The sequence below is a fragment of the Molossus molossus genome, unplaced genomic scaffold (assembly GCF_014108415.1).
Source record: "Molossus molossus isolate mMolMol1 unplaced genomic scaffold, mMolMol1.p scaffold_m16_p_7, whole genome shotgun sequence".
Taxonomy (NCBI): domain Eukaryota; kingdom Metazoa; phylum Chordata; class Mammalia; order Chiroptera; family Molossidae; genus Molossus; species Molossus molossus.
In genome coordinates, this window is record NW_023425401.1 from 86,608,367 (window position 1) to 86,630,576 (window position 22,210).

At 38.7% G+C, this 22,210-nt stretch overlaps 1 protein-coding gene across 1 annotated transcript in view; it reads right to left on the minus strand.

The window, feature by feature from the left end:
- SLC13A1 (solute carrier family 13 member 1) overlaps positions 1 to 22,210 on the minus strand; it is a 110,470-nt gene that overhangs the window by 31,204 nt on the left and 57,056 nt on the right. Inside the window, exon 7 of the mRNA XM_036247211.1 lies at positions 543 to 694. Within this exon, the coding sequence (XP_036103104.1) occupies positions 543 to 694 (152 nt within the window). The remainder of the gene's footprint in view (positions 1 to 542; positions 695 to 22,210) is intronic.

Here is a 22,210-nt window from a genome sequence, read left to right on the forward strand (position 1 = left end):
CCCAAGGATATTTTTTCATTTACCTCCAGACAGAGTGGGAAGGAGAGGAAGAGAGAGAGAGACAGAGACAGAGACAGAGAGACAGAGAGAAAGAGAGAGATTGCTTACCTCCTGCACGACCCTGACCAGGGCTGGGACTGAACCGCAACCAAGGTACGTGCCATTGACCGGAATCAAACCTGGTTCAAAGGCTGACACTACATTGCTGAGGCAAACTGACCAGGGTGCAAATAACCCCTTTTTGTTTCCTCTAAAATTTGCAGTATTATTTGTAATTAAGAACATCTTCCCTGTTTGATTGGAATGGTCAGCAAGGAGTTATCTTTTCTGCATTCACCTGGAGAATCTATAGACACCTGTTAATTCACTATGTCTTACATATTTAACTCTCAGTAGAAGAGAAGGTCTCTAGACCTATAAATGTCCTGATGAGGAACAGAGGAGAGTTAACCCAATATAGCATCTGTGTCCCTGGAGTCTCCAAATTAGGTTATTTGTGTGTTGTCCATTTATTAAATCACACATCCAATAATATTACTTACGCGTTGAAATGCTCAGCGAAAATCAAGTTGGTGGAGGTACCAGTGATTGTTGTCAGCCCACCAATGGTAGAAGAGTAAGTAATGCACAAGCACATAAGCTTACACATCATGTGGTCCTTCTTTGTTGGATATGTGTTTCCTGTGACTGGATTCTGTTCAACAAGAAAATGTACTATTAGAACAGCTCTATTTATAGTCATGACAAACAGTAATAGCTTTGTTATGGACTGAATGCCTGTGTCCCCCAAATTTCATATGTTGAAACTTTACCCCACAATGTGATGATATTAGCAGATGCAACCTTTGGGAGGTAATTAGAGTTAAATTAGATCATAATGATGGAGGCTTGGTATGATAAGATTAGTGCTATTGTGAGAGGAAGTAACAGAGAGCTTGATCTCTCTCTACCACGTAAGGACACAGAGAAGGCAGCCATCTGCAAATCAAGGAGTGAGCCCACACAGACGAGGATCCTGCTACACCTTGCTCTTAGGCACTTACTGCCAAAACCATGAGAAATACATTTATGTTGTTCAAGTACCGGTCTATGGTATTTTGTTATGACAGCCAGATAGTACAGCATTTATCTTTCCATCAGTAGAAATGTAGCAATAACCATATATAACCTGAAACCACTGAAATGTTATACAAAAAACATAGTTTCATTCATTTGCTCATGCTTTCTTATTCCTAAACCAATCCTCTCCTCTTTTCTTTCCTTCTCATCATCACTCCCAAATCTTTCCACCGTTTTTCTGCTGAACCAGTAGCATGTGGCATCAAGTTCTTCAATCTCTTTTTGGAGTGTTTTCCTACTTTGGCAGCTGGTTAACTATAACATGTTCATGAATAACCCTTAAAATATCCTGGCCTTACAGATTTTTTTTTACCTCATTTCCAGAGACCCTCATCTCTGCTCTACCTTAAGCATCCTCTCCTATAGTTCTACCCTGGACAGCAGCACATTTTCAGTGACTCTGTCTTGGAAATCACTACTTCTAATGTGTCTTGTTTAAGAATAGGACTCCCTAGACAAAAGCAACTTTATTCCTTTTTTCACCCATGACCTACATAAACACACTCTTGTTGGTCTGATTTTTGCTATCCCTGCGGTTAAATCTGGTGCAGAATCTAACTTTTTTGGTTACTTTGTTTAATGAAGTCTTTCAGTCATGTTTAGTAAAATAACAACCTCATTTGAGTAGTTGAAATGAACATTCCTTCATTTAATATTAAAAGTCTGAACTTTAAAATTAAACCTTCTCCCCTAGATCTAGCCTGCTTAGAAGCCTATGGCTGGAAGAAGGTTAGCATGTTTGGTTTTATCTCTCTCTTAAAGCTCCAGTTCCTTCTATAACTTGCTAGTGTCAGCTTCTAAATCCTTCATATTTGGAGTGGCAGAGGATAGATAGGATCAGGAGAGGAGTGGTAAGATTTAGCAGAGGTTTTATTTGATTGATATAATTAAGATATGACATTAGTACCCTTTAGGCTCGGTGGAGAGTCAAAATGACTTCTATATCTGACAGGTTCTTTTATGGATTCTTAATAGATTTTTATCACTCAAATGATAACATTAGAGTCATGCTCCTTCTTTGTAGGTAATGCATCTCTTCCACTTGGTTGCTTATGACACACTTCTGATTTCTGCATGGGATGGTCCACCCACATCTCTTTATGCTGAGGTCAACTTGCCGTATCAAGAAGTTCTCTTGGAGAAGGGCTTTTCAAATGATCCCAAATACCACTTCTCTCATATATTCCTGATATTTGGTCCATGGGGAATGGGCACCTCTGCCCTGTTGACAGTAAAAATGTAGCTGAGACTCCATTAGGTAAGGAAATTCAGAAATTGTCTTTTACTTCCAAATTTTTCAAGTTGTGTCAAATACTAGTCCATTGGTCTCTTCTAAATCTAGGAAACAGATTCTCAAGTTCTCCAAGTAATTGTTTCTCTATCTCACCATCTTGAGTTAAGTGGGAGGGAGGCTCTTTCCTTCTCTCCCCATTGATGGTACAGGTTAGAGGTAGTTTGGGAAAATATTTCAACTTGCTCCAAAGATATACTATCTCTTAGCCTTCTCTCATCCCAACACTAAATTTAAGAGTCTAAAACTTATTTTTGGTTATTTCCTTTGCAAGTCTTGTGTAAGTGCAATATGGGAATACTTATGATCTGTGCTTGATATTAGAGTTCCTCGGGAATAAAAAGAGTCTCATTTACCCCTTTATTAACAAAAAGTCTGCTCCTTTGCCACAGTTTTGTTTTCCAACTTTGTTGTTGAATTGCTCCTATCCTTTCCCTCCTTCAACTCTATTGGCAAGTCTAGGTGATTGAAGCATCGAGTTATTCCCAGTACATTGGTCTACTTACTTTCCTATCCAGTTTGGACTCCATGGTAAACCAATAAAATAACTGTTTAAAGGCTTTTTAAGCCACTTTATTGAAGTATGATTGACGTGTAAAACACTGTACATAGGTAATGTATACAATTTGATGAGTTTGGACATAAGTATGCACCCATGAAACTACTGCTACTATCAATAACTTTCTTAACAAAATCCTGAACTTTCTTTCTTGTCTCTCTTTGAATGATAGTTATTTAGCAAAATTTCAGCTTTAAATGAAACCAATCATTCACTTTCTCTGTGTCATGTCTGCCCCTGAACAGTCAACTGCTGTTTGTGACAATGACATACCTAGCAGAGGAGACTGGATTTCCTGTATTCATGACCAAAAACTTCAGCTTCAGTGTCCTGGTGCCTCTCAGTCCTACTGTGTTTCTCTGACCCAATTGCTATACCTGTCTTCACAGGAAAATTCTAAACCTTTCCTATTCTCTTCATATCTCCTTCTCAATGATCCCTCCACCCCCACTCTTCACAAGTAGCTTTGTCTCCTATTCTACAAGAAAAATAGAAGCCAGCAGACAGGTCTCCTCCTTCTCTACATACATAACAGAGTAAATGTCTCCCCTATGACTTCTTATTTCTGTACCCCATTCCCTCAGGCTTTCTCAGAAACCACATACAATAGGCTTTACTGGAATTTTTCTATCAACATTTAATCATTTTCAAGTCATCTTTACAAAAGAAAAACAAAAACACTTCTTAATCCTCTTCTCAGACTGAGGATTACTGCCTTAACTCACCTCTATTTTCATAGCCAAATTACTCAAAAGAGTTGCATACCTAAACTGACTCCATTTCTTTAACCACTTTAATCTAGTTTTTTGTCTCCTCAAACACCCAAAATGCACTTTCCATAATTATCAATAGCCTCCATATCACAAAATCCAATAGATACTTTCTGTTTCAATTTCATAGAGTTCTCAACAGAACCTAAAAACATTAATCTCTCTTTTCTGCTAAAAATTGTTCTTTGGATGTCTGTGATATCTCACACTTGTGGTTTTTCTTCTACATCTCTGCCTGTTCCTCTGTGTCTCTTGCCAGTTTATTTTCCTTTATCCTCCCTCAAAACTAGAATTTCTTAAAACTCCCTCATGGGCACTTGTTCCTTCTCACAGTAATATCTCTCCTTAGGAAACCTTATATATTTTCATTGTTTTAATTAATATAAATATACCAGGCCACTAAACACCTGTCTTTAGTCTAGACTTCTCCTTTTAGACCTAAATATCCAACTGTTTGTTCAACATAATTCGAATGTCTTAAAAAAAGACTCCAATCCTAAAATCTTCAAAACAAACTCATTATTTCCTTCCTCAAATCTAGTTCTTCTTCAAGATAACTGATATATGAAAATAATATCACCATGACCATAACATGTGCTTAGTATGTAATAAACACTATTTTAAATTAAAATATAATAAATGGTTTAACTATGTTATTCTTACAATACAATGAGGTTAGTACTGTAATTATCCCACTCTGCACTGGAGACACGTGCCCCAGAGAGGTGACTTGCCTGGAATGGCAGACTTAGATTATGAAACCATGTAAAGCTCAGTCATTATTCTATATTGCTTGTCCTCCTTGAAATCATTCTCTTCCTCATCCCACCAAATCGTCTAAATTGTATCTACTTAAATATTTCTGGACTCTGTTCTGTTTTTTCCATCTCCATTATTGTGTTGGTCTCAACTGACATCATTTCTGATTGGGTTACTGTGATAGCCTCCATATGGGCCTCTTTGCATCAATTCTGGCCCGTTTCAGATCTGGTCTACACACTGCAGCCTTCCAAAAAAAAAAAATCTAGATGTATTTAAGAAATATACAAACAGAAGGATCATCCTGTTCCATAGCTGAATGTGAGTGACATTGGAACAGAAAGATCTTTTTGAGAAATCATGAAAGGAAAACGTCCTACTCACTAAAAGCCATCATGGGTATGGGAATGGCACTTAGCATGACAGGGGCGGGTGCACTGGATTGTAATTTGCCTTTTACTTTCTAATTAATTTAAAGGTTAGTCCACAGGGTATCTACATTTTATCCCAAATAAGTTAAGTTATAAATGTCCCCTTTGCCTTACATTTCCTAGATGGAAATTGTTTGTATTTCATTTGATAAAAGTTTCCATTGAAAACTTGAAAACTAAATGATAAATAAATAAAATAGCAAAATTAGTTTATAAATTCTTAAGAGTGAAACAAAGTGAATCTGGGGTTTAAGTATTATTTTACTATTAAAGACTTCAAACACAAACCATAAAGTGATGTATAATTTGGATATTATGACGTTGATAATCAAAATGAAAACTTAAAGATATAATGGGTATAAAATTTCTCATTATCACATTAAAACTTTCAAAAATACAAAGAAAAAATTAATTTTATTTAATATCTTAACGGCAAATATATGCATATATATATAAAACACTATGATTAAAATGCACTGGAAGCTATACAATTCAAAATAAATCCCTTGTTCTGGCCGGTTTGCTTAGTGGTTAGAGCATTGGACCACAGACCAGAGAGTTTCAGGTTTGGTTCCCGCTAGGGGCACATACCTCAATTGCAGTTTTTACCCGGCCCCAGTTGGGGTCGTGTGGGTGGCAGCTAGTCCATGTGTCTCTCTCACATTGATGTTTCTCTCTCTCTCTTCCTCCCCCTCTCCCTTCTGTTCTATCTGAAGATAAATGCAAAAATGTCCTCAGTGAGGATAAAAATAAATAAATAAATAATAAATAAATCCCTTATGGATTTTCTATACTGTTTTCTTTTTTTCCCTAGGTGGGGAAGACACAGGACTAAGCTCTTCCCCCAGCACAGCCTATCTCCATAGGAGCTTCTCCCCTTTGATTTTTTTTTTTTTCAGGTAGAGTGGGAGGGAGAGAGAGGAAGAGAGAGAGAGAGAGAAACATCGACGTGAAAGGGACACATCGAGTGGCTGCCACCCGCACGACCGACCGACCAGGGCTAGGGACAAACTGCAACCGAGGTACGTGCCCTTAGTGGGAACCGAACCCGGGTCGGAGCTTCTCCCCTTTGAGTACTTGGTCCCTCAATGCAGTGGGTCTTTTCGGTAAACACCTGCTGTTGGGGGGGGCCTCTTTTGGGGAGGTGTAGTCATTACAAAATTAATTAATTCAAATATTTATTGAGTTCCTACTTATTCTAAACCAGGCACTTTTCTAGGAACTGGGGACACAGCAATGAACACTTCTCAAAGGATAATTGCTTTAGGAGAAAATAAAGGAGGGGAGAGGGATGGAAAATTGCAGTTTGTAGAATGGTCCAATCAAGCCTCATGAGATGGTAACAAAGACCAGGAGGCGAGGAAGCAAGTTAAATGAATTCTAACCCCAGATTAGTTCTAATTACACTAATACTTGATACATTCTTATTTAACGAGGAGAAACCCACAGCCTAGAACTTAGTATAAAACAAAATAATAAAATGGTCACTTAAAAAATGTATAGGCCGAAAAAGTTAATGTCAAGGTTGCTAGAGTATCCAAGTTATCCTATTGCCTGTCTGCCAGTCTGCAAAGGCAGCTGTTGCTGGTCATTCACAACAACACAAACAGGGGACTGGGAGAATTAATTACCTGCTAATGAAGTCCAAGTGAACATTTACATTTTGGAATGCATATTACAAGTGACTTCCTTTTGTTTTTTTCTTTATAGTTTTGGCATCATATTGATTTTAAAAATGTTTCGATTGGTTTCACTTATTAAAGGGGTTGTAGCAAAATTATTGTCATAGGTAGGAGACCTCAGTTCCAGTGGGGATTGAGAGACCCCGTGGAAATGTTTGCTGGAAGCATGAACCAAGGTGCCTCACATCCACCCTCATAACTGGGAGACCCACTTTTCCTGAGCAGTACAGGGCTTGCAGAAAAGAAGCCACTACGTGCAGTGTGCACTTATCCTCTCAGATCCCTGGAGAGGTCACGCACAGCCTGAACTGAAATCAAAATCAACCCCTAGGAGGGGTCTCTCCAGTGTTATTTCCCAGGCTCTGCTCTGGGCTGCTTCCTGATTTTTTTAAGACAAAAACCCAACAGCCAAGAAGCTGCACTGATGGCAGTGTACTGGCTACACTGGCACATGGTTTATATTAAATAAATAGCCACCTAGATTAATTTTTTAGATTTTAGGGGGATGATTTTTATTTTATTTTATTTTTTAAGAGAGAGAGACAGGAAAAGAGAGAGAGAGATTTGTTGTTTCACTTATTTCTGCATTCATTGGTTGATTCTTGTATGTGCCCTGACCAGGGATCAAACCCACACCCATGTATATGGGTAAAATGCCCCAACCAACTGAGCTACCTGGTCAGGGCTTATACTGTTTTCTTATATAAAGATCTTTAGAACATGTTAATGCACATAAGGTGATTGACATATATGCAAATATCACAGACAATTTAGAAATGTATTAAAAACTCAAGGTAAATTCACACTCTGCAGTAAAGGGTAACACTAATGTCATAATACATGGTTAAGTGGAGGTGTTTGGGAGATGAGATGGGGTGCACCACTTTTGTTATCTAACCAGTAAACATGAGCCCCACAGCCAACTCTATTGTTATTTTTGCTTAGGGCAGGTGATTGCGGGGCTGAACTAGTTGAAGAGATGATACTGTAACAAGGGGGAAAGATTGAGGAGCAGAGGGCCAGTAGCAGAGGGCAATGGGCAGAAACACAGAGCTCTTAGAAAGCCAGAGATGAGCCACTAATTGAGCCAACTATGGGTACAAAAAGTACAAAAAGAATGGGAGGACCAGTCTTTGGCTCCACCAGGCAGTAGTTTTAATCTGAGACCAAGGGTTTGAACCTAGCCTAAGAGGGAATTGGAATGAGTCTTTTGAAGTAGAGAGTAAGACCTGGACACAGAGGACATGCATTTGCAGATATCAGCACAATAAAATAATGACTGCATTTCTCTATAAGTGGAGAAGGAATTGTGTGTGCGTGTGTGTGTGAGGGATGCTTTCTCCTAGGAGTCTGGCAGAGAAAAAAATATTCCAAAATAAAGTAGGAAGGAGAAGCAAAACATCTAAAGGGGTGAGGCTGAAGACAATCAGAGGTGACATAGCCAGGAAAATCTCCTGTGCTGGTAACCAAAGGACATTGCCATGGATATATTGTGAATGGATATGTGCTTGCTTTGTATGTTTCATCATGAAATTAAATATACTGAATAATGTAATTTTTAAAAATAAAAAATAGTCCTGGCCAGGTTGGTTGGAGCATCATCCTGTTCACCAAAAGGTTGCAGGTTTATTCCGGTCAGGACATATACCTGGGTTGTGGGTTTAATCCCTGGTTAGGGCTCATCTAGGGAGTGAGGGGGGAGGTAGCCGGTCAATGTTCTCTCTCACATCGATGTTTCTTCCCCTCCCTCTTTAAAATCAATGAAAAAATATCCTAGGGTGAGGATTAAAAAATATATATATATCCACATACATATACATGCCTAGAAATAAGACTACAATGGGATGATGAAGGTAACTGCTGCCTTCTTGATGCTTTCTATATCTCCCACAATCCTAAATTGGTTTTTTAATATATAAAAGAACCATAGACTATTAGAGTAGAGAGATGTTTAGAGATTAGCTGGTACATGGACTTAATTTTTCAGAATAGCAAAATGAGTCTCAATTTTGACATAGCCAGCTGGTCACATAGCAGACTGAAACCAGAATTCATGTGCGGGTTCCCTCTCAGTAATGTCTCTTGGATCATCCTGCCTCCCAGGAAACATTTTGCATATTGAATTTTTAAACCTACATCAAAAAATTTTTACATTTAATCAATATCACATTGCTTTCACCCTAGTAACAGTAAACTATTGTATTTTTATTCAATCCCAATTGTGTCATACATTTGTATTTCACACAAATGTATCCAAGACTTTACATGAATTCTACAAGTTCTCCTATATGACTGAAAAAATTTTGTCTAGGACATGACTAAATTCAGAATCCTATGACATCATTACATGAACGGGGCTCAAGGGACATTTCAGAACAGAAATTCTGCAGGTCCAGATATAACTAACTCACTATGACCACTTGGTGGCAGTGACAGCAGATCCCAGGGGCATGTTCTACATCTCCAACCTTAGGTGCTGAAAACACACACATGAATCAGCATGGACTTAATACGTGGTCTGCACAGCGCTGTATAATATAATTCATTTGGGTAAGTGTGATATGAAAACATTAGGGTTTCTATTTATAATTAAATAATTATGTAAGGCTAATTGCACAAACTATTAGTTCCTGCTAACGATTTTCTGCTTGCCAAAAACAGCAACTTTAAAATAGTCTAGCTCTTTTTGGATATTTATTTGTACTGATCTTAATAATATTCATATGGTCCTAGCTGATTTTGCTCAGTGGTTAGAGCATCAGCCTGCGGTCCAGAGAGACCTGGGTTTGGTTCCTGCTAAGGGCATGTGCCTCAGTTGCAGTTTATCCCCAGCCCTAGTTGGGTCGTGCGGGTGGCAGCCACTCGATGTGTACCTTTCACGTCGATGTTTCTCTCTCTCTCTCTCTCTTCCTCTCTTCCCTCCCGCTCTCTCTGAACAAAAAAAATGGAAAAATGTCCTTGGGTGAGGATAAAAAAATAAAAAAATAATAATATTCATATGACACTATCTCTTAATTTCAAGTTGTAGGCATTACAATTAAATTTCTGCTACGACAGACGCGTAATGAGCTTCCTTTCACAACCTCCTCCACCAAACATGCCCACACTGTTCATGTCTCCATCATTCTTCCATTGTGGCTAGGCCGTACTTTTGCTTAGACTCAGCATAAGCAAAATGCTGAGAATGCTGTCTACAGATCTATCATCAGCTTAGTACTAGGATATTTATTACTTTTCCTGTTTTGCACTCCCCCCCACATCCTTATGTGTATAGTTTTCTAAGTGCATATCACTAAATCACTGGATTTAGGTGATCTTCTCTCAGAATATTCGAATGATAGGATACCTAATTTACATCAAAGAGTCTACTAACTTCATTGCGTTGAAGATGTGTCTTCCAGAGCTTTTCTGCTTGCTCCAAATCCCTTATGCTGGACCAGCAGGTCCTCCAGTCATAAAAATCATACTCTTCAGTGCAGAATTTTTCTTGAATTTTTGATACAATCTTCTTGTTTTTCTTTATTCTTTTTCTGAAATTCCTTTATTTTCTTGTTTCTTTCTATTTTTTCCTACTAAATTTTCTATTTATATCTTTTTATATTAATTTCTAATATATCTATTTTACACTTTACTTTTTTCTTCCTCTTTTTTTATTTTATTTTATTTTTTTAATCCTCACCTGAGGATATGCTGTGTTTTTTTAAAAATTGATTTTAGAGCCCTGGACAGTTTTGCTCAGCAGTTAGAGCATTGGCCTGTGGTCCAGAGAGACCCGCTAAGGGCACGTACCTTGGTTGCAGTTTGTCCCCAGCCCTGGTTGGTTGTGTGGGTGGCAGCCACTTGATGTGTCCCTTTCACGTCGATGTTTTTCTCTCTCTCCCTTCCCACTCTATCTGAACAAAAAAATGGAAAAATGTCCTCAAGTGGGGATTAAAAAGAAAAGAAAAGAAAACAAATTCATTTTAGAAAGAGAAAAGGAGAGAGCGAAACATTGATGTAAGAGAAAAACATCAATCTGTTGTCTCCCATACTCTCCCCAACAGGGAATCAAACCCATAACCTTTTGGTGTATGGGACAATGCTCCAACCAACTGAGCCATCTGGCCAGGGCATCTTCTTCCCTTTTTATAGAATGTCATTCATATTTCATGAATGCAATTTTTTGTTTACCTTTATGAATAGATTAATGATAGTTTCTCTTCTTGTGTTTTTATCTTCTTGCACATTCTCTGTTTCTTTTTTATTTTTATTTGTTTGGGATTCTCTTTTTTTTTATGCCAGAGGCTTTCTTCAGATATCAAAGAATTTTTAATTGTCTGCTCTTACTTAAGTCAAAAAAGCTGGTTGGAAGTTCTGTATGTGTGCTTTGGGAGTTGATGTTGACCATGGGCTTCCATGCAGTGTCCTCTGACTGAGTCTTTTTTGAGAAATCCAATGCTATATATTTTCATCTTCTCTCTTGTGCTAATTGCATTACTCAAGAAAGAAACTCTGGTCTCCTGCTTCCTGACATCTGGAGGGTACAGGCATGAGTACTAGAGCAGGTAGGGCAGAAGGCAGGGTTCTCACCATTCAGCATAGAAACTGTCACTAATGTGAAACCTTCCCTCAACCCTGAATTGTGTCTGAATCTCCTTACCCTCTGCTTCATCATGTCTAAAGATTGCATTTCTCTTTTTCTTTTTTTTGGTACGTGCCCCTAGCGGGAACTGAACCCGGGACTCTCTGGTCCATAGGCCGACGCTCCAACTGCTGAGCCAAACAGGCCAGGGCGATTACATTTTTCTTTTGAGGAAGAGGAGCCTCTATGTAGAGCTGGGGAAGAAATTTGGGAATTTAACTGTTTCATAAGTAATTTTTACTTACCCCCACTATTCAAAATTTTAAAAACTTTGAGGGTTGCTTCTATGTAAATTGGATTGTTTATTGTCATTCCTTACTGCTGATTTAGGATTCCAGTTCTGTAGAATAACAGAATCATTTCTCACCCATTCTTTGACTCTTCAGCTTCCATAATAATTATGCTATCATCTCCTCCCTTGATATGTATATAATTGTGCCTTATGACTTAAAAGGTTTATCTGTTTTTGTTCAAGGGAGATTCAGGATAGATGAAGGTAAATGGGTTATCTAATCTGCCATCTTATTGCAATATTTCTCTTTTTACATTAAAAAAATAACAAGAATTAATAAATGAATGTAAACTAATTATTACTGCACAGATTGACCTTGGAGGCCCATACATTGGTGGGTGATTAGGTAAAAGGGGAATAGAGAGTAAAAACTACAGGTGTGCAGAAGGATTGACATTGGGCCCTGTCTCCTTTGTTTGCTCTCAGCATATTGAGTTTACAAGTGCTTGGTTAAGTAAATAACAGTTTTCTAGTTTTAATTAAACTAGCCCTCCCATAATAAGCATATGGCTATAAATGATTTCATTAGGAAACGATTTATGTGAAGAAACTTCAGAATGAAGGTAAGTATATGAACAGCAGAAAGTGTAAGAGGAGATTCTTCTGCTCTTGATATAATCTCTTCATCAAGATCTGGTGAAGCTGTAATTGGTAATAACCTGAACAACTCAGAGAAGTTGGTAACAAAATTGAAGTTATCAGTAAAACTCCTTGAAATGTGATTTACATCCACTGTAGTTCACAAAGTATTATGTTGCATATTGTGAACTGGGAATATTAGTTTATACAATGATTGTATGATGAATAGAGAGAAATTAAAAATTTAGCACTCCAGACATGAGGGCTATTCATAAAAATTCTACTTTTTAAACAATGGTACAAGTCAATTAAATCCAGAATTTATTTTACAAAATGATATTATTCTAAACGTTAAATATGTAGAAGCTTCATTTGTAATTTCTTAGTGAATAGCAAAAAGTAAAAATATATGAGCAATTAGGGAATATCTTGTTTTTTGTTTTTGTTTTCTATATAGTGGTAAAAATGACTGAAATAATATATACCATATAGCAGATTTTTCTATCCAGGTGTATGATAACTTAGATTCCCTGTTAAATACATGGTCTTCAAAATATTTTAAAGTGCCTTTAAAAAGGGAGGATCACTAAACTGAACCAAAAGAAATCTGCCTTTACCTAAAAAAAGTGAAAGTGGATTCATAAGTTAAGTGAGTGAATAGGCACGTGTTTGATTCTTTTGCAGGCTGAGCTGAAGATGGCCAACAATGCCTAAGGCCCATCCCGTGTAGGGAATTGTATAGGAAAGCACTAAAAAAGCTGGTATCCTTTGCAAAAGTAGACAGCAAGGGAATTATTTGTTGACTTAAGGGAAAACTCTTAACCATGAGCATTTTTATCCTTAATTGGTGTATGTATCAAAATAAAAACAGTAATATACTTCAAGGATTTTCCATGCAGCTGTAACCTAAGACTTGAGGAATTCCCATAGAAGTTTCAAAGAAAATTAGCATTTCAATATTTAAAAGCATAAACAAACAAGAAAGTAAGCTAACTAAAGTGAGAATAAACATAAAACAAAAATAGGCCAAAGACATAGTTCCACAGGACTTCACACACTGGAGTTAGACACCGAATGTAAGTATATTTATTTATGATTAACACAATTAGAGAAGGGATGGAAGTTTAAGTAAGGAGAAAGAAACTATAAAAATTACCAAACAAATCTTTAAAAGAGACAAATAGAATATAAAGAAATTAAAATTTAAGTAACTGAATTTAAAAACTCTTTGGAGGGGAGATTCCAAGATGTCTACAGATTAGGTGGAAGCTACCTTCACCTGCTCCCAGAGCCAAACTGGATTATGGCTAAATTATAGAGCAATCAACCTGAATAACCAACTGAAGGTAGCTGAAATGAAATATTATAACCAAGGATTTACAGAAAAAGCCACATAGAGACTGATTAGAAAGTCAGAGATGCTGAAAGGGCTGGCCCCAGGACCCAAGTGTGGCAGCTGAGAAACCTGAGGGATATCTCAATTGCAAAACCTTCCTCCCCACAGGAGTATGGGGTATCAACCCCATGCAGGGGTTTCCAACCAGAGTAACAGAGACAGAAGAGCCACAAAGGCATCTGGTGGTGAAAATTGGTGGGGTTTCAGTCTCCTGGGAGAGAAGGGAGTCTGACAGAGACCCAGATGCCAACTTCTCAGGGCCGAGCACTCCTATTTTACAGCACCAGTCTGGAGAGTGTACTGCCCAGTTACCAACTATTGGCAACACCAATAAGCCATACTTGGATCTTGCAGAGGGGTCTGCTTCCTGCACTCAGCAAGGTTTTTTGGGGTGTTCATTTTCTGGAAAAGCTCTTGGTAGAGATTCAGACAGTGATTGAACTGTGTAGCTTTGGAAAAGGGACCATTCTTCCCCTCCTCAAGCACACAGTCATGCCCCCCTTCCACCTGTTGAATCACTTGGCCTGCCTTGCCACTCTGTGGCTGCACTCTGCAGAGTTCAGTTGCACACGAAGATCAGAGTGCCACACAGAGCTAGGACATTCAGAGAGCCATCTCCTGGGAAGGTTTTTGTCTGAGAATCGGAGGGGATGGTGCTGGGTTATGTGTCTTCATTGTGGAGGAGTGGGGGGCACTCCTATCTCCCCTGTGAGCTCAGCCTATGCTATCTTAGGAAGGGGAAGAAGTGCCCAACCCCCCTTTACAGGCTTGTTGGCAACACCACCAATGGGAAACTGTTTGGATCTGCCTCCCACAAGTGCCAGTGTCCCTGCCCTGCTGAGCTCAGTTCTGTGGGGGAAGGGAGGGCTGCTCAGAGCTGGGATATTCAGTTTGTCTCCTTCAGCGGTTTTTGACTGGGAACAGGATGAAGTGCTTAGCCCCCTCCTACATGCTTAGCCAGCACCACCCCCAAAGGGAGACTCTTTTGATCTCCCCTGAATCCCTACCCCATGACCCCCGGTGTTTCAGTCCAGCTGAGCTTGCTCCTGCAGAGAGTATGGCTGGCTGTACTCAACCTGAACCTGCGGCACACTCCTCCTAGGAGAGCTACAGTTGGAGACTCTGACAGAGACTGAGTGGTCTGGCTCTGGACTAGGGACCACATTCCCCTCATTGAGAGCCTGAGCATGCAGCCCCCAAGTAGGGAACTCACTAGCCTAATCTTTCCAACCTTGGTAGCCTTCCCCTACCAAGTTCACAATGTGTGCAAGGGTCTGTGGATCATGGCCAGCCTGGGCCCACTCTACAGTCTTTCTTTGGAAGGCTCTGGAGGAAGACCAGGCAACTTCAGAGGGAGGCAGAGTTGCTGACAGGTGGAGGTGGACATCATGGAGCCTCAGATCTTTTACAGATTTTCCCCCAGCTCTAAGCTAGAGGAAACCAAAACTTGGACACAAATTGGCCCCTCCCATGCATACCCAGGCCCAAGCATGGTAGCTCCAGACATTAGCCCAAAGTTGGTTACACACAAAGTCTGACATTGAGATATACCTTAACCCTCCTCAAGTAGACCCTGAACCAACACAACCAGTGAGGGTCTTCAGACTACATGAGAGCTTGACCCAACTAGCCACACAAGTGACACACCCAAAGGGGGATTCTAGAAGGCATCAGACCCTGCTGACAACAACGAGGTCCACCCCTACATTGTGATTCATACATGGTGATCAAGGTTTATTCTTAGAGTCAGCCAGCCTGGAGGATTAACTATACCTAGGAGAGGGCCAATGGCATTCAAGACTCAATTACAACAGGAGGATGCACATAACCTATGAGAAACATTCCTGGAGCATGGAGCTCAAGTGATCTAGAAGGCTGTGCCACTGAGCCCAACAAGACATCTATATCATAAAGCCATCATAACAAGTTTGAGAGTCATAACAGATCTACCTTATTCACAGAGAAAAATTGGGGGGACAAAGAAATATGCTCCAAATTAAAGAACAAAAGAAATCTTCAGAAAAAGAATTAAATGAAATGAAGCAACCAAGATACCAGATGCAGAGTTTAAAACAGTGATTAAAAGGATGCTCAAGGACATTAGGGGAAGAATGGATGAGCTCAGTGAGAACCGAAATAAAGAGATAATAAGCATTAATAGGGACATAGAAACAATTAAAAAAAAAAACAGTCACAAATGAAGAATACACTAGAAGAAATCAACAGCAGGTAAGATGAAGCAGAGAATCAAATCAACAATTTAAAGGATAAGATAACAAACAGTAAGCACTGAAGCAGCACATCAGAAGGAAAATGAGGAAAGTATAAGGGACCTCTGGGACAACATCAAGTGTAACAATATCCACATCACAGAGGTACCAGAAAAAAAAAAAAAAAAAAAAGAGTGAACAAGGGATAGAGAACCTGCTTGAAGACATTATGGTTGAAAACTTCCCTAACCATTTTTCTTGGTGAAGAAAAAAGTCACAAAAGTTTAGGAAACACAGAGAGTCCCAATCAAGATCAATCCAAAGAAGACAACACCAATACACATCATAATTAAAATGGCAAAGGTTAAAGACAAAAAGAGAATCTCAAAAGCAGCAAGAGAAAAGCAATTAGTTACCTATAGGGAGCTCCCATAAGACTGTCAACTGATTTTTCAACAGAAATATTTAAGACCAGAGGAAATGGCATAAAATATTCAAAGTGATGAAAACTAATAACCTTCAATCAAGATTACTCTATCCAGCAAGGCGTCATTTATTTATTTATTTTTTATATTTGGGCATGTACATATTTTACTTCCAATCTTCATTCATGGAATCAATTTTTCTTCATTTCATCATGACTTCCCTAATCACATTTAAAAACATATTCTAACATATTTGAGGTATTTTGTACACACACATACAAAATTTACATAATCTTTTTGTTTGTTTTTTTAGGCTCATTTATATTATTATTTTTTTTTTTTTAATTTTATTTTTGTTACAGATGTTTCTCCTTTTTTACCCCCTTGGCACCCTCCTCCCCATCCCCGACTTTGATGTCCATGTCCATTGGTTATGCATACATGCATGTAAGTTCTGTGGTTTATCTATTCACACCCCCCACACATACCCTCTTCTGAGGGTTGACAGTCTGTACCCTACTTCCACGTAAGCTGGTATATAAAGAAAATGAGTAGATTAAATAAATAAATAAATAAAAACTCTGTGTGTGGGTTAAACAACAAACTAGACATAGATGAAACTAGAATTAATGAGATGGGAAGACAGATCTGAACTTATTATTCATAGTGTAGTTCAGTAAGACACAGAGAAGAAAAATGATATGTTACGAAGCATGAAAGAGTGAGAAATAATGGCTGAAAATTCTCAAGAAGTATTGTAAAAGAGCAATACACAGATTGAGCATGCATGTGCACACACACACACACACACACATTTTTAAAGGAATTACTGAGAAAAGATTTAAGGAAAGAGAGATGAAAAGCATATTTGAAAAAAAATAGAAATCTGGCATTAGAAATTCTGAATTTATAGAGTTGCAAAAAGTTCAAGTGAATAAACTTTTCAGGTAAAAATTTTCAACCTAGAAAAGCATTCAAAAGCCAGTTTTTGTTTTACAAGAGATACATCTAAAATAGAAGGACAAGGAAATATAAAAAATTAAAAAACAGAAATAATGCTAGGTAAAAGCCTAAAAAAGCTGACATTGCTACATTATCATCAGACAAATAAATTGTAAGACCCCAAACTTTAGTATAGATTAAGAGGGGAACTGCAAACATGAAAAGTGTTAATTAATCTGTACTACATAAACATTCCAAAAGGGTAAGGATTTAATAACATAATCTAAATAATATAAAAATATAGGTACCTGAACTGACTGAAATATCAGAATAAATAGACATATTCACATCATAGAGGAATATTTTAACAAAGCAGTTTCATTAATTGCTATGTTAAGCAGAAAAAAACTGATTAGGTCACACAGATGATTTGAAAAGTATAACTAGCAAACTTGATCGAACAGACTTTGAGGAGGGCAGAGCAGGCGTAGAAAGAGTCATGGTCATCTTGATTGTGGAGCAACCTACCAGCCTACTTTTATCTTGTTAAAACTACTGCTATTTAGGGTCTTTGTTATAGTGAACAAGTAACTAATACAACTAGTAATACTGAAAAGTAAACAAGAGAATGATTAACACAAAATACTGGACTGTGGCTATCTCGATATGGGGATGTATGTAATTGTGTGAGGACAGGAGATAGAATCAAAGAAGGGCTCATGGAGGTTTCTTGAAATAGTTACATTCTATTTCTTAAGCTGAGATATGGTATATCACATTTTATACATTTTATTACTCCTTAAATTTTTTATTATATTGTATAAATATGTATAAAATATTTCATAATCAAATATATAAAAACAATTTGGGGACAAAATAAATGTAATTCTTTGTTAGGAAATAGCTTTGGAAAAAACATTGCTGAGGATTTTAAGAAACAAAATACAGTATTAGAATATATTATACAGTGTAGGAGGTTTACTGAATAATTAGAGGAAAGTACAGATGCTTCCAACATGACTGAGCTTATGCTATTTGCTTAAAGATATATAGAGACAAAATACCATCAACAGTCAATCATTTCTTTAGCAACATAATGTTTTGTGGAAACAAAAATAATTAGAGTCATCAATGCAGCTAGACTTTGACTATAATAAAAATTGAGATCTGGAGTGAGGTCATGTTTACAGGTTGCTGCTATGATTCCTTTTCTTAATGAATGTTAAATAAACTCTTTATTCAGAAATGAATTTACCTCACAACTGTTGCCACCCATTTAATTCTTCTTTCAGAAAATACACCTGGCAGAATTTCAGATAGATGAAGTCCACATCCAGGCATTTAATTTCACTTTAGCCTAGACTTTTTGCAGAGCATGTTGGATTCCCATTATATGTCTGGAGTTTGATCATTTCTTCTGATATAATACTATTGAAAACGAGGCTTCTAAATTATCAGTTGAATTAGTGAGTAGAAAGTTGAATTGGAGGGAAGAAAAAATGGCGGCGGAGTGAATGGAGCTACACAGACCATCTCCCAGGACCAAACTGGATTCACAATGAAAATGAAGGCAAATCATCAGGAAGAGGCAACCGAAAGACACCTTGGAGGACCACATAACCAGGGACACCAACTCAACCCTGGTAGGCTTGTGAGGACGCGAGAGGGGGCCGGGAGCCCAAGGTCCGCAGCAGCCTGAGCGGGGACCAGGGGACTCGGTGGTGGGAAGTTGCTGCTACAGCCTCCGCTGAGACCTGGCCTGAGTCCTGTGAACTCTGCTGCCTGCCAAGCCCTCGGCTGATGCCTCACGGGCTGGCACGGACTGGCTCCGACCAGGGGACTCGGTGGGATGCTGCTACCAGGCTGACTCCTGTGAACTCTGCATGCTAAGCCCTCGGCTGGTGCCGCACCGACTCGCGGGGACCAGGGGACTCTGCTGGAAGGTGCTGCCACCCTGGCAGTGTCCCACTACCGCAGCTCAGTCCTTGGGCATCTGCTGAGTGCAAAACCCTCTGCTGGTGGCAAAGCCATGGCCGCCCTTGGCTGGAAGCAGCACGCGGGGGTTAAAAGTCCCAGGCGGCTCCACGACGCAGAGGCTAGACAGAGGCTAAATTGGCAGCAGCCACTCACCTTGGGCTTCAGCAGAGGGAAGGCAGAATGGACTGGAACTGTGTGGGGACACTCGGGTTTTGGAGGATGCTAAGAGCTTTCACTGAGTGCAGCCACACAGGACTGTGGTCATTTTACTCCTTCCCAGGGCCCTGGGGAGAGGTGAGGGGAGGCCCCTTCCTCAGAGATTCAATCCCACCTGGTGGCCATTGAAATGCTAATTGAGGCCCATTAACAACAAGCAGCTGCCCCAACATCGGGAAATCCTCTTACACTGAGCACCTGAGGAAGTTTTTCAGGCAACTCAGAAACCAATGGTCTTCAGGTGACCTCTACTAATAACCTCCAGGCAAAAAAAAAAAAAAAGGCAAGAGGATAACTACCATTCCCTGGGCTAGCAACACAAACCAGAAAAGCTAAGACTTGAAGGTGGTGTTTAAAGTGAGTCCTCCCTGGCTCATCCAAATCCAGGAGAGGGAACCACAAACAGCAGAACACCAACACCCACAGGGAAAATTTGGCAAGCTACAAAGCCCACTGTGATAGTCAAAATGGTGAAAAACAGAAACAAAAGCCAAATGAAAGAACATGAGACCTCTACGGAAGATGAGATAAATGAGGTGCAGTTAAGCAAGTTAATAGAACTAGAATTTAGAGCCATGATATTGAGGAACCTCAACAGCATGTGTAAGGATATGAGCACCATGGTAAAGGCATAGACATGTTGAAAATCAACCAGTTGAAAATAAAAACCAACAGGAAGAAATGAAGAATGACATATCAGAAATGAAAACCACATTGGAAGGTCTAAAAAGCAGAGTAGGGGAAGCTGAGCACCGGATTAGTGAATTAGAAGACAGGCTAGAAAAAATCAACCAATCAGAAAACAAAAAGGAAAAAACGATTAAAAAACAGGAAGACAGCTTAAGAGAACTGTGGCATAACTGGAAACGGAATAATATTCGCATCATAGGAGTCCCTGAAGAAGAAGAAAATGAGCAAAGGTTAGAGAATATATTCAAAGATATAGTGACAGAAAACTTCCCTAATTTGGTGAAGGAAGGAGGCATTCAAGTTCAAGAAGCACAGAGAGCCCCAAGTAAGAAAAACTCAAACAGGCCCACACCAAGACACAGAGTAATCAAACTGCCAAAAATTAAAGACAAAGAGAATTCTAAAAGCAGCAAGAGAGAAGCAACAGGTTACCTACAAAGGAAACCCCATAAGGCTCTCAGCTGACTTCTCACAAGAAACACTACAGGCCAGAAGGGAATGGCATGAAGTAATCAAGGTCATGAAAAACAAAGATCTGAATCCAAGAATACTCTACCAGCAAGCTATCATTCAAAATAGAAGGTCAAATAAAGAGCTCCCCAGACCAAAAAAAAAAGCTAAGGGAATACATTAGCTCCAAACGAGCACTGCAAGAAATGTTAAAAGGACTGCTGTAATTAGCAGGAGAAATAGGAAGAAAAATATAACCACACTAAACAAAAATGACAATAAATAAGTACATATCAATAATCACCTTAAATGTAAATGGACTGAATGCTCCCATAAAAAGACACAGAGTAGCTGGTTGGATAAGAAAGCAAGACTTATCTATATGTTGTTTACAAGAGACCCACCTCACAACAAAAGACTCACATAGATTGAAAGTGAAGGGATGGAAAAAATCTTCCAAGCAAATGGAAAAGAAGAAAAAGCTGGGGTAGCAATACTCATATCTGATAAAATAGATTTCAGAATGAAGGCCATAATTAGAGAAAAAGAAGGCCACTACATAATATTGAAAAGATCTATCCAACAGGAAGATATAACCTTGATAAACATATGCACCCAATATAGGAGCACCAAAATATGTTTAAAAACTTCTGGAGGACTTCAAAGGAGAAATCGACAGCAATAAAATCATAGCAGAGGACTTCAATTCCCCGCTGACATCACTGGATAGATCCTCTAGACAAAAAATTAGCAAGGAAACAGAGACTCTAAATGAAGCACTAGACCAAATGGATTTAATAGATATCTACAGAGAACTACCCCCTAAAACTACAGAATTCACATTCTTCTCAAGTGCACATGGGACATTCTCAAAGATAGACCATGTGTTAGGACACAAACTAAGTCTCTACAAGTTCAAGAAGATTGAAATTATATCAAGCATCTTCTCAAATCACAATGGCATGAAACTAGAAATCAATTGCAAGAAGAAGATGAAAGACATTTGAACACATGGAAGCTAAATAGTATGTTATTAAACAATGAATGTGTCACCAAGGAAGATCAAGAAAGAAATCAAAAACTTCCTGGAAAACAATGAAAATGAAGACACAACAACACAAAATCTATGGGATGCAGCGAAAGCAGTTCTGTGAGGGAAGTTCATAGCACTACAGGCCTACCTCAAAAAAGAAGAAAAATCTCTAATAGACTATCTAACCTCACAACTTAAAGAACTAGAGAGCAAACAAAAAGAAAACCCCAGAGCAAGTAGAAGGAAGGAAATAGTAAGGATCAGAGCAGAAAAAAATGACATAGAGACCAAAAGAACAATTCAAAGGATCAATAAAACAAAGAGCTGGTTTTTCAAAAAGATAAACAAGATTGATGGACCCTTAGCTCGACTCACCAAAAAACAAAGAGAGAGAACCCAAATACACAAAATCAGAAATGAAAGAGGAGAAATAACAACTGACACCACAGAAATACAAAAGATCGTTAACAACTACTATGAACAATTATATGGCAACAAATTTGACAATCTAAGCCAAATGTACAAATTTCTAGAAACACATAGTCTCCCAAAACTAGATCAGGAAGAGATAGAAAACTTGGACAGACCAATAACAACAGAAGAAATTGAAGATGTAATCGAGACTCTCCCAGCAAACAAAAGCCCAGGCCTGGATAGCTTCACGGGGGAGTTTTACCCAACATTCAAAGAAGAACTAACACCCATTCTCCTCAAACTATTTCAAAAAATTCAAGAAGAAGGAAGACTTCCAAACTCGTTTTATGAAGC